General features: G+C 37.4%; 2 protein-coding genes and 1 long non-coding RNA gene across 9 annotated transcripts in view; 2 read left to right on the top strand and 1 right to left on the bottom strand.

Moving 5' to 3' along the window:
• SLC30A6 (solute carrier family 30 member 6) overlaps positions 1–4,590 on the top strand; it is a 42,582-nt gene extending 37,992 nt beyond the window's left edge. For both annotated transcript variants that reach the window (XM_042933297.1, XM_042933296.1), the window contains one exon: positions 3,539–4,590. In XM_042933297.1, coding sequence (XP_042789231.1) covers positions 3,539–4,039 — 501 coding nt within the window. In that variant the 3' untranslated portion in view covers positions 4,040–4,590. The remainder of the gene's footprint in view (positions 1–3,538) is intronic.
• A 39-nt stretch (positions 4,591–4,629) lies between these two features.
• The window catches only part of LOC122216443, a 27,077-nt gene continuing 16,362 nt past the window's right edge, over positions 4,630–15,344 (top strand). For both annotated transcript variants that reach the window (XR_006200908.1, XR_006200907.1), the window contains exon 1: positions 4,630–6,360. This is a non-coding gene — a long non-coding RNA (uncharacterized LOC122216443). The remainder of the gene's footprint in view (positions 6,361–15,344) is intronic.
• The window catches only part of NLRC4 (NLR family CARD domain containing 4), a 40,896-nt gene continuing 33,147 nt past the window's right edge, over positions 7,596–15,344 (bottom strand). For all 5 annotated transcript variants that reach the window (XM_042933293.1, XM_042933292.1, XM_042933294.1 and 2 more), the window contains one exon: positions 7,596–8,101. In XM_042933293.1, the coding sequence (XP_042789227.1) occupies positions 7,812–8,101 (290 nt within the window). In that variant the 3' untranslated portion in view covers positions 7,596–7,811. The remainder of the gene's footprint in view (positions 8,102–15,344) is intronic.

Below are 15,344 nucleotides of genomic sequence, written 5' to 3'. Positions count from 1 at the left end.
TTTCCTTTTTTTTTTTTAAGTTTATTTATTTTGAGAGAGAGCAAGTGAGCAAGGGGCAGAGAGAGAGAGAGGGAGAGAGAATCCCAAGCAGGCTCCACACAGTCAGTGCAGAGCCCCATGTGGGGCTCGAACTCACAAACCATGAGATCATGACCTTTGCCAAAATCAAGAGCAGGATGCTCAATGGACTGACCCACCCAGGCGCCCCTAGTCTGGTCTTCATTTCTCAAGTGATTGTTTTTCTTGTTGTTGTCTCATTTTTGAGGTTTTTTTTTTTTTTTTTTTAATGTTTAGTTTTGAGAGAGAGAGAGAGAGAGAGATAGTGCGAGCAGGGGAGGGGCAGAGAGAGAAGACACAGAACCCGAAGCAGGCTTCAGGCTCTGAGCTGTCAGCACAGAGCTCAACATGGGGCTTGAACTCAGGAGCTGTGAGATCATGACCTGAGCTGAAGTTGGACGTTTAACCAACTGAGCCACCCAGGGCCCCTCATTTTTGAGGTTTTTGAATGCTGATTGATACTGTTTTATGTGTTTCATGTCTTTCAGCTTTTTTTGAAAAAGTAGGTCATAGTTCTCATGTGTTTTATAGGTGAGTCTTTTGGGCAATCCTTTGTAATCTGTTTTTTTCTTACAATAGCTTTGTGTGGGATTTGGAATCAGTCCTTTGCTGTTTCTCCTTTTTATGCAAAATTGTTTTCCTGAGTTTTAAAATAAGGAGTGGTTAGGGTAGTGTGTTTGAATTTATGGTTCTAAAGCTCCCTCTTCTGATTGAGTGTGTGAAGTGAAAGTTTTTTCTTTCTCCTGGGTCTTTTCCTGCCATTTGTATCTGCTCTTTGTTATCTCTTGTTTCTGCTGTGTTGCTCAATTTGGATTCTGTTCCCAGTTGTTTCTTCTTAATGTGGGGCTTTCTACTGGCAGGGAGCTTGCTTGCTTACTTTGGAGAGCTCACAGGGCTTAGGCTGCTCCAGCTCTTCAGATCTTACAGCCAACTCAGTGTACTCACCCACTATTGAAATGTGCAAATCCCCTCCCAGTTTCCCAGCTGCCTTTCTCAAATTTGCTGCCCTAGATTTCCATTGAGAACAGGTTAGCTGCTTTGAGGTTTTTAGGTCCATCAGACATCTTGTTGCTTCCTCCTTCACAGGTGCTGATACCTTGCAGGTCTCACACCTTGTGATTAGGATTTCTTGGGAAAACCATGTTATCTAGTTTCTTAATAGATGTTGTCCATAGGTTTTTGGGATTGAGGTCTTAATTTTGGTTTTTCTGCTGGGCATATTTGGGGGAATTTCCAAAAAGTGCCACCATTACTGCTGTCTTTGAAGAATCCCAACATAATTTTTAATGGCTGCAGTTTTACATTATTTGAATATGCCATCATTTACTTAATCACTCCCTTAATGGCATTCCATTTTTCCCTTATAAACAGAGCTAGGATGAACATTTTTGTGGAATCATCTTTGCACATACTTGTGATTATTCCTTAAGATTAATTTTTAGAAGTGGTTTTTGTGAGTCAAAGGATATTCACACTGGGGTGTCTATCAGTATTGCATGTGACTCTTGAACTTGGGGTTGTGAGTTCGAGCCCCACATTGGGTGTAGAGATTAGTTAAAAATAAAATTTTTTTTTAAAAAAAGGATATCCACATTTTCATGGCTTTTGATGCAGCCAATATACTTTCCAAAAATGGCTATACCAATTTACATTCCTTTAGGAATGTAATTCCTTCAGGAACACAGTTTGTTTTTAATCATTCTTTTAATTTTACCGATCTTAATAACATAGAAGGTAAGTGTTTATTTAGCTGGGTGGCTTATCCACACAAAGAATTAAGTCACCCAGCTGTTCAGAACATGGCCATCTAACCACTACCCCCATAAGACTAAGGAAAAATAAAACAAGCTTTTGAGCTCCAAGAGTAGTTGTCACAAAAGCCATAAATTAATGAAAACACCATAGTCACAGCAGACTCTGTTCAAGCTCCTGCTCAGAAATGGTTTTCATTTATTTTAATTGCTTTAATTTCCGTAGCAGACTGGAAGAGGTTCCGGTGTCTTTTATAGTTTTGTCTAGTGATAACTGTGAGATGGTAGTGGCCAAGAAAAGGAAGAAATCAAAGGTGACTGCATTTCTAAACATGCCTTGCCTTTCATAATAAACTAGAAGTCAAATTCAAGCATTATAGATATTTTCTCCATCTTATGATTGCAGTCACTACTGTTAAAGTCATAGATTCAGACACATTGTAAATAAAACAACTACTTGTATTTGACTAATTTATGTGAAACTTATTCTTCGTTACAGTTTTTTATCTTGAAAATCTGAGTTTATCTAGAAATCAGCACTGAGTCTGCTGGACATTTTGTTTCATTTTACTTACTATTTATTTTTACTTAAGTTTCATTATGCAAATGGTACCTGATTCTTAGAAAAATTGTAACTAAGTCAAAGAGAAGCGAACAAAAAACCTTTAATAATTCTACTATCTAGAGATAAGTGTTGTCACTCTTGGCTATTTTTCTCTCTGTGTATGTTTTAAACAAAATAGAATCATTTAAAAACATAACGTATGATAAATATCTTTTCAGTAAACAGACTTCTAGCCATCATTGTAAAGCCTGGGGTTCTCTATCCTCATAGTAACCCAGGCTAGAAACCTTGAGATCATCTTTGATGAGTCAGTCCATCTCCCTCATCCACTACATCCAATTGGGTATCAAGTCCCCCCACATCGAACCCAGGGAAACTCATGAATCCATTTGTCCCTTTCTGATTCCATTATATTTGTCCTGTCCTGTCCTCTTCATTTCTAACCTAGAGTGTTGCAGTCATTTTTTACCTAATTACCAATCATTCATACCTACACTTTTTCTGAACTTTATTTCTGATTGATTGCTACTATTAAACTCCATATCATGATTTTTAGAGTTCTCTGCTAGCCTTTCTTTTAACCTTACTACCTGTTTTTCTTTCTTTTTTCCATCCTTCTTTCTTTTCTTTTCTCTCTTTCATTATTTTTCTGCCCTCTGAAATATTTGTACTTCTTTATATATTAGTAACATTGCTTATTCTGTCCGAACATGCCATGCATTTTAATTGCTGTTCTCTCAGCTTAGAATATCTGTATCCACTTTTGGAAATTACATTTCACCATCAACCCTGGATCAAATGCCATCTTCTTTACAAATCTTCCTTAATTTGAATTAGCAGCTCTCTTTTCTGCTCTTCCATTGCATTTTCTGTATGTTATATTCTGCATTAGGCTATAACATGCCTGTCTTCCTCCTACATATATTTTTTTTTCATATATTTTAAAAAGACACATTTTATTTAGTCACATAATTTTATCAACTCTTCACATTGACAGTCACTGCTGAGTAGTCTTCAAGGAATATCAAGACATGATACTTTCTCTTGTTTAAAAGAAAACACCAAGTACAGTTACAGCCAAATCATAAATAAAATATTTATTTCTAGGGGAATTTTCAATGGTATAATTTTAAGTATCTCTTTCTTATGATTTTTCCCCTTTTAGGCCGGATCAGTGCATGTAAGAATTCGACGGGATGCGAATGAACAAATGGTTCTTGCTCATGTGACCAACAGGCTGTACACTCTGGTGTCTACTTTGACCGTTCAAATTTTCAAGGATGATTGGATTAGACCTGCCTTACTGTCTGGGCCTGTTGCAGCCAATGTCCTAAACTTTTCAGATCATCACATAATTCCAATGCCTCCTTTAAAGGGTACTGATGATTCAAACCCTGTTACGTCGACTCCAGCTAAACCTAGTAGTCCACCTCCAGAATTTTCATTTAACACCCCTGGAAAAAACGTGAGCCCAGTCTTTCTGCTCACCACCCAAACAAGACCTGGTTTGGGTCTTAATCATGGACACACACCTTACAGTAGTAGCTTGCTTAATCAAGGACTTGGAGTTCCAGGAATTGGAGTAACCCAAGGATTCAGGACTGGTTTTACAAATATGCCAAGTAGATATGGAGCTAACAATAGAACTGGACAACCAAGACCATGATGTACTGCAATCTAACTTATTTTTATGAGGAACATTGACTCCTTGATTCCATTTTATTTACTAATCCAGCTGTGCACCGACTGTTCAATCGTTTACTCTAAATGATAGAGAATAGTAGGTTGTTCACATTACATGAAACTGATGAAAGTACCTTTTTGTAAATGTATTTGGGGCTGTGAGAACCTTCTAAATGTTACAGGGTTTGAAATTTAGGCTTCCTTTAGAAAGCGTGTTTCTCTGAATTTAAATTTTGTTATTTGGTTTTGTAGTTGATTGCAGTGTGATAGACATTATAAGAGAACCACTTGATGGAGCAAATCTGTCACATTATTAAAAGTGTAATATTTTCTTCAATGAAATTTATAAACATGCTTCTTGAATAATGACATACATTTTAAGAATGGAAAAAAACATCCATTCTGAAAGTAAAAGTCTCTTTTATAGTTTTCCAAACTTAATTGCTACATTTTTTTGAGATCCTCTTGATTTATGTCTTGCAAAAGAAAGAAAAAGTTTTTATCAAAAATTTTAAAGCATATTCTGTCTAGCATAATTTGAAATTTTTAATTATCAAAAATTTTTTAGTTTTTTCATTAAAATATTTCAGTACACTTATAAATAGTCTGTGGTTCTCAAAGTGTTTTATTTTGGTTAAATGAATACCAAATCCTTTGGTAATGTGCAGTGAAGGAATCCACTTTTCTATATAACATATAATCAAATTGACATAATGAAACAAAAACAAACCCCCAAAGTACTGACATAATGATGGAATTTATCTTTTTTGTCACCTTTCCATTGGTTGACTTTACTCTCTCACTTTATTAACAAAATATATCAGATATGTTACCAAAATATATAGAATTCCATGCATAATGTGGGATTTGATATCTTTTCAAAGTTGCATAAACAATTTGAGTTAACATTATATAATTTTACCAAAACATAATAGATCCTACATTATAGAGTACAGTATTGTTATATCTGTAACAGGCAATTTCCAACTTATTTTGTTTTGCTTTGTCAAAATCATAAATTGTTAACTGTGATGAAGTGTGAGAATCATGTGGATTATCTTGTTTTTTGATTATTTTCCAAATGCGGATGTTAAGGACTTGCCAACATGGTCAGTATTACTTATAAAAAGTATCACAAGCAGCAGTCACAAATTACCTGAGGTAATTTTTTAAATTTAATCATGAGTTTTGTAATTAGAGTTTTAAAAAGGTATTTTGAGAGTGGATTCAACTTTTCTGGAATCTAGTACTCCTGGAGATTTATGATTTTTCCAGCCATAGCCAGCTATGTAGAGAAGATTTTTGTTTTTGTAGAATTTGCAAGTTGCTTCAATCAGCTTATCCTCTTTTAAATATGAGCAGCACTTCCAAATCTGATTTCACAGTGGAATAACATCCAAGAAGCCATCTTTGTCAAGCAGAGTTATAGTCATCCTGTAATAAGTGGCCATGTCCCAACTTTTGCTTGGTGAGGAGTTTGTCATTGTCTTTAACATCCGCAACCCTGTTCAGGCATTTGACCTGCTGAAGAAATAGAGCCCACACTACCTTGACTGCTGGGAAAAATGAAATTTTGTAAATGTAATAAGGCAATCTGTTCCTTGTCCTTTGTCTTATGTTCTCCAACTATTAGTATACCTATTATCGGTCTACTATTACAGGGTGATTTTTCCTCCATTGACCTCATCTAAGTGGGTCACGCATGAAATCTGAAGAACTGCCATGTACTGAGTGATGATTAAGAGGTATGTGCTGCCCACCCCCCACCCCCCCCCCGCATGTCTTCTCCATTCTCATGGGATTTTGAAAGTGTACAGAACACAATTCTGCATGAAGTTAAATGCCTGTTTCCTCATCACCCATTCAGAGGCAACACCTGTGTAGTTGTCCCACCAAAGGTGCTTTGATACCCACCTGCACTGTTTAAGAAGTTTGCTGTGGGTTCTGGAGGAATTGGCTCTACTTCCTGAAATTCACTGTTGCCAACTGCTATAGGTAACATTGGTCCATTCATGATTATATAAAGAAGTCTTATTTGCCAAGCTCTGGCCAGATTCTGGATATGAAAACAAGAAACTTGGCCAACCTAGGACTATGGGCAATAGCCTTGCTTGTAAATCTTGCCACAGAGTCACTTGAAGCTAAACAAGGAAGTTTGAATTGAATATTTGGCTCATTGTTTGTGATTAAGAGCAAGTTCTATGGAGTGTAATTAGCCCCGTCTCAGAAAACGCCATACTGTAATGGAAAAACACTGGACTAGAAGTCAGGAGATTTGGATTCTGATCCTGACGCTGCCATTATGTAAGTATTTTGTTACTGTGGGCAAGTCATTTAACTTCTTTCTGCTTTATCATCTATAAAGTTGGGATGGGAATGGATTAGTTAATCTGTAAACTGTCAGCTCTAAATTTCCTTCCAGTGACTACCTCAGCATACAGGCCAAGTGTTACCTACACCAACACCCAAGCCATTAATTTGAGGTGCCATGAGTATAGAAGGTGAACTGCAGGTTAAACACCATTTAGGTTTTTGTTTATTTCACACTGGACTTAAATCTGTTAAGATTAAACAGATTTTTCTTGGACTTCTTTCTTTGTGGGGAAGGATTATTTTGGGCGGTATTGGCGAAAAGTTTAGGACAGGGTACCTTTAGCTTCCTTGGGTACAAAAGAATGGGGTACATTTTTCTTTCTTCCTTAATCTCTAAAGATAACAGTTGGAATTACGTACATGTATAAGCAAATGGGGAGGTCCTGAATATCAAGCCTCTGATTAAGCTGCTTGTGAACTGCCAGTTTTTTGCTTGACTAAAGAATGCTGATCTCTTTGGGAGTCTAATCTGCTTATATGAGAAAATGCTTTTTACATCCCAAATTGTTTGAATCACACTGTTTGAATAAAGAACGTACATAGAGTTTTCTCTCTGATCTTAAAAAATTTTGGCTTGTTTTTTATTCAATAGCAATTTATTGGTAATTTAATTTAGTTCAGCAAATACTTGTTGAATATCCAGTATGTGCCAGGCACTGTACTAAGTAAATATGCATACAGTATATCAATTTTTGTGACCTATTCCCAAGACCAACGGGAATACAAGGATAAACGATATCATTTCAACTACATGGTAATCCTACTTGTGATGAGACACAGAAAGATAGCTCATGTTGTCCAACTGCCCCCCACTTGCTCCTCTTCTTTGCCTCATTTTCTTGGCATTCTCCTTTTATCCTCTTGCTTTTTTTTTCTTTTTTCTTTCTTTCTTTTTTTTTTTTTTTTTGAATAATGAAACTAAGGAAGCAAATTTCCATGGACGAGGCCAGCTACAGAGGTCATGATGTCACACATCATCCTGATACCAGGAGAGGAAGACAAAGTTTGGAAAGAGCAAGTTAGGCAGACACTGTTGAGAAGGATAATTTTTGTTTTAATGTTTATTTTGAGAGAGAGAGACAGTGGTAGCAGGGAGGGGCAGAGAGAGAGGGAGAGAATCCCAAACAGGCTGCACATTCAGCACTGAGGCCAATGCAGGGCTTGATTTCACGAACCATGAAATCATGACCTGAGCCAAAATCAAGAGTCAGACACTTAACCGACTAAGCCACGTAGGCCCCCCAAGAAGAATAATTTTTAGGCTATATAATGGGTTGTCATATACATTCAGACTCTTGCACTGGATGAGCAAAGATTTTTAGGTCACCCGGCTGAAAGTAATGGGGTCCCCAGAGCATTCATGGGCTTAAGGTGACTTTTATTTAAGTTACTAGTTTAAAAGCACCTTTAATAACACTAATATCATCATCATCAAACTGCCACCCAACAAGCCTACCTTCTTGCAAAAAAGTTAACTTAGATAACACATGGCCAAGTTTTCTGACTAATGCTGCATCAGGTAAAAATCTTGTAGTACTGAAGTCAAAAAAAACTAATTGCTTAAGATTCTGAAATACGTTCATGAAGGCAAGCCATCCATCACTGCTCACACAATTTCCTGCCAAATCCAGCTGCTGGAAGTTTTTCAGAGGTTTCTTTTCAAAGAATGCACCTGGGTGAAAAAATAGAAGTATGTTAGAAGTGAAATACTTTTTTAAGAGAAATGGCTGTTTGAACCAGTCCTTTGCTTCAGAAAGAAATTAGAATTCTCTATAGATAGGGCAGTGATTATGAATCTGTTCCATTATGTTTACAAGTTATATTTGTCCTAAAGTGTAAGGGAATCTGATAGATAGTAATTAGTAGCAATATAGCAAACCAATATAAATGAATTGTATATTTTTTTTTACCTTTCCTGATTCTTCCAGGAAATGGAAAATTGCTTTAAAATTAAAGTGTGAGGGTCACCTGGGTGGTTCAGTCAGTTAAGCATCCGACTCTTGACTTCAGCTCAAGTCATGATCCCAGGGTCATGGGATTAAGCCCTGCATTGGGCTCCACCCTGAGCATGGAGCCTGCTTTTAAGATTCTCTCTTTCCCTCCCTCTGCCCCTCTCCCACACTTGTGTTCTCTCTCTTTCTCTCAAATTAAAAAAAAAAAAAATTGAGGTATGAGAGATGCTCTTAAATATTTGTCACTGGTTTCAAAACTAGAGTCAGACTTCAATCTTAAGACATTTCCTCTTCTTGAGAAGCAAATACTAACTGTTGTTTCTTTGAGTATGGAATGTTCCTAATCGTAAGATTAAGTGAGACCCTTTCAGTATCTCAAGATTTGGATCTTTGGGATTGCCTTTTTTTTTTTTTTAATGCACCCTAGGCTCTTCAGGAACTTCTTCCATTCCTTACAGAATAGGGCACTCCTACAAAGAGAAGGTGGATATCCTAGCCATGAAATCAAAGTCAAACTCTAAGGAGTAGAGGAGTCAAAAAAAGTAGGTTTCTGGGTCTGAAAGATTGCACAAAACAACACCCACCTGCCTAGACTTCTCGCTTTGGGACTATTAACAGAAGAGGGAAATAAAATTCTGTGTTCTGTAAGCCATGGTGTAGGTGGGTCTCTTGTTATACCAACTTAAGCCTATGCCCAGCCTAACTCATACGTAGGGCCTCACTTTCTCCTCTCTTCTTCCTTCCCCTAAGGAGCCCTTCTTTATTCCTTATAAGCAGCTTTCTCCCTGCTGTCTTGAACTTCATATTCATATCCATTCAGGCTCCTCCCCTTTTTTCATGTGCTTTCCAGCATAGCATGCACTCAGCCAAAATACTGGTTGCCACTTGTGTCTCTGTATAAGGCTCCTTCCCTAAAGAGTAGTTTTTCTCCTTCTCTACTAGCAGGAGAACAGATCTTACCAACTCACAGGAACTTAACAGAGTAATTTAAAGCCAGAATGTTTTCCTAAGTGGATGGGAAGAAGGATTTCATCATGGCTTTGATTTGCATTTCCATGATGGCTGATGATTTTGAGCATCCTTTCTGGCTCATTGACGGGTTATATATCTTCTTTGGAGAAACGTCTATTCAGATCTTTTGCCTGTTTTAAAAATTGAGTTACTTGGGGTGCCTGGGTGGCTCAGTCAGTTAAGCATCTGACTCTTGATTTTGGCTCAGGTCATGATCTCATGGTTTGTGCATTCAAGCCCCACATCAGACTCTGCCCTGATGGCACAGAGCCTGCTTGGGATTCTCTCTCTCCCTCTTTGCCCCTCCCCTGCTTGTGCTCTGTCTCTCTAAATAAATAAATAAACAAACAAACAAACAAACATTTTAAAAATTGAGTTGTCTTTTTATCAATGAGTTGTAAGAGATCTTTATATATTTTACACAATAATATAGAAAATAATGATTTGCAAAGTTTTTCTGCCATTCTGTGGGTTCTTGTTTCACTTTCTAGATGATGCGCTTTAAAGCACAATAGTTTGTGATCTTGATGAAGTCCAGTTTATTTATTTTTTTCTTACTTGTGTTTGGATGTCCTATCTAAAGACTTTGCCTAACCTGAAGTCATGACAATTTACTCCTAGATTTTCTTCAGAATTTTTTATAGTTTCAGCTCTTACCTTTAGATCTTTGATGCATTTTGAGTTAATTTTTTTGTATGGTATGAGGTAGGGGTCCAAAATCATTCTCTTGCCTGTGGTTATTCAGTGGATATATCTATCCTTATTCCAATACTACACAGTCTTAATTACTGTAGCTTTGTAGTAAGTTTTAAAATTGGGAATAGTATGTATTTGAGTTTTGTTCTACTTTTCAAGATTGTTTTGGCTATTCTGGGTTCCTTGAGTATTCATATGAATTTTAAGATTAATTTGTCACTTTCTGGGAAAGAAGCTAGCCGAGATTTTGATAGGGATCACACTGAATCTGTATATCAATTTGGGGAGTATTGCCATCTTGGCAGTATAATGTCTTCTACTCCAGGACCATGGGATGTCTTTCAATCTATCTCTTGTTTAAAGTGGGGTGTGCCAGGCTTTCTATTGTAAATTTGTAATTTTTCCCTTTTTAATTGATAAATATCATAGGTGAGATACTAATAACCTTTTTCTCCTCGAAGTTTTGCCCACTGATTTTAGCTTCCGCCAGTTGATCTTTCCTGTAACAGTTACTACTTTGAGGATTCTCTAATAGTGAAACTAGCCAAAAAATGCCTCTCAGGTTAGTTTTTCTCTTTATGGAAAAAAGTTTAATTATATCTTCCATTTATATTATATCTATGGATTATTTAGATTTTCTCCTGATTCTTGAAACAGTTTGGTAAATTATATTTTTCTAAAACATGTCTTCCTTGTCTAAGCTTTCAGATTTGTTTGTGTCATAGTTGATGGGTTTCCATATCTTTTAAATCCCTGATTTATCTATAATTATGACTCCTTTTTTGCCTTTGTGTGTGTGTGTGTGTGTGTGTGTGTGTGTGTGTGTATAACACAAGCAGGGGAGGGGCAGAGACAGGAGGACAGAGGATCTGAAGTGAGCTCTGCACTGACAGGGTGACAGCAGCGTGTCTCACAAACTCACAAACTACGAGATCATGACCTGAGGTGAAGTCAGACGCTCAACCAACTGAGCCACCTAGGTGCCCCAATGCCTTTGATTTTTTAAACAAACTTTAATTTTTTAGAACAGTTTTAGATTTATAGAAAAATTGCAAACCGTACACAGAATTCCCATACACTCCACACTCAGCTTCTCCTATTTTTTAAATTTTGTATTATCTTAGCATATCTGTTATAATCAATAAGCCAGTATTGATACTTATGTCGATAGTGTATTGAGATTTCTTTAGTTTTTACCAGTGTCTTTTTTTCTGTTCCAAGATCCCATCCAGGATTTCTCATTACCTTTAATCATTATGTCTCCTTAGGTTCTTCATAGAACTTCTTGTCTTGTGACAATTTCTCAGACTCTCATTTTTTATTACCTTGACAGTTTTGAGGACTTTTGGTATTTTGTAGGAGTTGTCTGATGTTTTTCTCATGATTAGATTGGGGTTATGCATTTGGGGAGGAAGATCACAGAAGCATAGAGTACCATTTTTATTATAGCATGTCCAGGGTGCATGCTGTCAGCATGATTTGTCACTGCTAAGATTCACCTTGATCATCTGGGTAAGGTGGTGGTCAGTTTATCCTCTGTAAAGCTACTCTTCTTCTCCCCATTGTATACTATCACTGAGGAAGTCCCTATGTGCAGTCTGCACTTAAGCAGTGGGAGTTATACTCCACTTTCTTGTGGGCAAAGTTATCTACATAATTACTTGCAGTTCTGCATGAGAGATTTATCTCCTCCCCCATTTATTTATTTATTCAGTAATTTATTTATGTCACTATGCACTCATGGATATTTTATGCTTTGGGATATCATCCAATTCTACTTTATTTTATTGTTTCAGTTCCAGCTTTAACTACTATGAGCACTTTTAGTTGGTTTCTGTGTCACTTTGACTTCCTCCTGTTACTGTGGGTGGTTTTTGTTGTTTGTTTTTTGTTTCTATGTTTTGAGCACTTCCATACTTTTCTCACACTACAGGATGCTCTAGGCTTATACATTTCCTGCCCTAGTCCTAGAATCAGCCATTTTGTCAAAGTGCCCTGGTTCCTTTTATTAGAGAATGGTATTAGATTTCAAGATCTAGGTACAAGGAGTGCTTATGGCTTCTGAGGTATCATTGCTTCTAGGCCCTCTCAGCTGACAGAGCAAAGAATATGTGTATGTATATGTGTAACAAAAACTCAATTCATTCTACCTCCAGTTTCCTTCCTGTGTGTCTCCTTTACTGTGCATACAGAACACTTCAGACATTTCTGGTCGTCAAATGTGTGGAGGCTTTTCCCCCCACCTGGAAATTCTGTGCAACACCAGGTGGGTGTCCTACAAGTTAACTCAATTCTAGCACTGTCTACCTGGAAGGAGTGTCAGGTCCCACAGGTTAAGGGCTCAGTCCCACAAGACTGCTTCCATCCCACTTCAGATGCCAATCACAAGTAGTAGGTCCCCAGGTTATCCACAGCTTCTGTCTGCTTAAGCTACAAATTGGAGGTTCCCATATGCTCCTCCTCATGTTTGATTAATTTGCTAGAGCGACTACAGGAAACACTAGAACTCCAGGAAACACTTATATTTACCAGTTTATTAAAGAATATGCAAAGGATACAGATGAACAGCCAGATGAAGAGATACATAGAGCAAGGTCTGGGAGGATCCCGAGCACAAGAACTTCTGTCCCCATGGAGTCTGAGGTGCATCACCCTCCCAGTGTGGCTTTGTTTGCCAACCTGGAAGCTCCCTTAATCCTGTACTGTTGGGACTTTATGTTCAGTTTATCATCTGTAAAGCTACTCTTCTCCCTTTGTTAACTATCACTGAGAAAGTCCCTATCTACAGGCATGATAAATTGTTAACTCAGTTTCTAGCCCCTCTCTATTCTTTGGAGGATGACGGGTGGACATGAAAATTGCAAGCTTCTAATCATGGCTTGGTCTTTCTGGTGACCCATCCTGGAGCCATCCAGGAGCCCACCCAGAGTGTTATCACTTAGGAAGTTACAGAGGTTTCAGGCATTGTACCAGGAACTGGGGGCAGAGACCAATATTTATTTTCTATTATTTCACAGTATGCTATATATATTTTTTCTAGATGTAACCATATATATTAATGTAAACATGAAATGAGTCCATACTGATGTCTCCAATTCTAATCCATACCCACATGGATTATACTAGCCTTCTTCTCTTGCTGTAGATTCCTACCACAGCAATGAAAACCCTGGCTCCCACCATCTGCCATCCATTTACTTAATTATTCCAGTGTAAATGTATATAGCAGTATCAAAATAATCTATACTCCAACTGAATATAACTTTATAAGTTAGAGTACAGTGCTTATGTGCAGTTTATTTTGCCTTTAGTTTTACAGACCACTCATTTCCTAAGTTATTTATGGCAGCATCTTTGTCCTTTATCCCCTAGTGAGGTTGATTCACACTTTGTAATACAGTTAGAGTGTTTTGCATTCCTCATTCCATCATCAGGTTTCTCAGACCTACTAAGTGATTGTTTTTAAGTTGATTTTTTTTTTTTTTTTTTTAGTAATCTCTATACCCAGCGTGGGGCTCGAACTCATGGCCCTGAGATCAAGAGTCACATGTTCTTCCGACTAAGCCAGCCAGGGGCCCCCTAAGTGATTTTCTGGTTCTTCTTCCCTTTCATCTGAGCTCCTAGCAACCCCTGAACTTTGTTTTAAACTTGAAGTATAGCTGACATATAATATTATGTTAGTTTCAGGTGTACAACACAGTGGTTTGACAATTACATACATTATGCAATGCTCATCATGATAAAAGTGGTTCCCATTGGTCAGTTATTATTGACTATATTCCCTGTGCTCCCTAGGTTATACTTTTCATCCCCACGACTTTGAGTTATACAATGCAAATTCTTGACAGGCAGCATGCTCTAATTTTGAAGCTTTTCTTCTCCATATTTCTTTTAAATAAATTATCAACATTCTGAATTCAGAATTTGCATTGTATAACTGGAAGTTTGTACTTCTAAGTCCCCTTCACCTATTTCACCCATCCTGCCACCCTTCTCCCTCTGGTAACCACCAGTTCTCTGTATCTATGGCTGTTTCTATTGTCGTTGTTGTTTGTTTATTTGTTTTATTTGTTAGATTTTAGATCATAGGGTATTTGCCTTTCTCTGACTTATTTCAGTTAGCATAATACCCTCTAGGTCCATCCATATTGTTGTGAATGATAAGATTTCATTCTTTTTTATGTCTGGGTAATATTCCACTGTCTATACATACCACATCTTTACCTATTCACCTTTCAGTGGACTTTTAGGTGTCTTCCATATCTTGGCTATTATAAATAATGCTACAATAAACACAGAGGTGTATATATCTTTACAAATCAGTCTTTTCATTTTCTTTGGGTGAACACCCACAGTCACTGAACTTTTTGCTGTGCTTGTCCAAAATGTCATGCAGTTGGTTTCATATGTTATGTAGCCTCTTCAGACTCATTCCTCTTACTTAGCCCTATGTATTTAAGTTTCTTCTGTGGCTTTTCATGGCTTCTGGCTCATATCTTCTTACCACTGAATAATATACTATTGTATGGCTGGACCACAGTTTGTTTATCTATTCACCATTGAAGGACATCTCAGTTGCTTCCAGTTTTTGGTGATAATGAATAAAGCTACTACTACATGTGCCTGTCTCTATTTTGACTAATGAAATTATTTATGTCACTCAATCTTCTCTTTATCAGTCTTGCTTGACTTTTTTTTTAAGTAAGCTCTATATGGGGCTTGACCTCACAACCCCGAGGTCAAGAGTCTCCTGCTCTGGGGCACCTGGGTGGCTCAGTTGGTTAAGTGTCTGACTTCGGCTCAGGTCATGATCTCATGGTTCGTGGGTTCGAGCCCCACATCGGGCTCTGTGCTGACAGCTCAGAGCCTGGAGCCTGCTTCAGATCCTGTGTCTCCCTCTCTCTCTGCCTCTCTCTCTCTCTCTCTCTCTCTCTCTCTCTCTCAAAAATAAATAAACATTGAAAACAAAAAAAAAGAGTCTCCTGCTCTACTGACTGAGCCAGCGGGTGTCCCAGTCTTGCTTGACTTTTATTTATTTTGTTACTCTTATTAAAGAACCAACTTCAAGCTTTATTAATCTTGCTTAGTGTATTTTTATTTTCTGTTTCATTGACTTATATTTATGATCTTGGGTTTACTCTGATGTTTTTCTGGCTTCTTAAATTAGAAACTTACTAATTTTGGTCTTCTCTCATATAAAGAGTTAAGGTTATGAGAATTTTATTCAAGCCCTGCTTTTGCTGCATGCCACAAGTT

This window comes from Panthera leo, chromosome A3, assembly GCF_018350215.1.
Source record: "Panthera leo isolate Ple1 chromosome A3, P.leo_Ple1_pat1.1, whole genome shotgun sequence".
Lineage (NCBI taxonomy): Eukaryota > Metazoa > Chordata > Mammalia > Carnivora > Felidae > Panthera > Panthera leo.
Note: the sequence above shows the minus strand (reverse complement) of the source record. Positions and strands in the feature narration are given on the sequence as shown.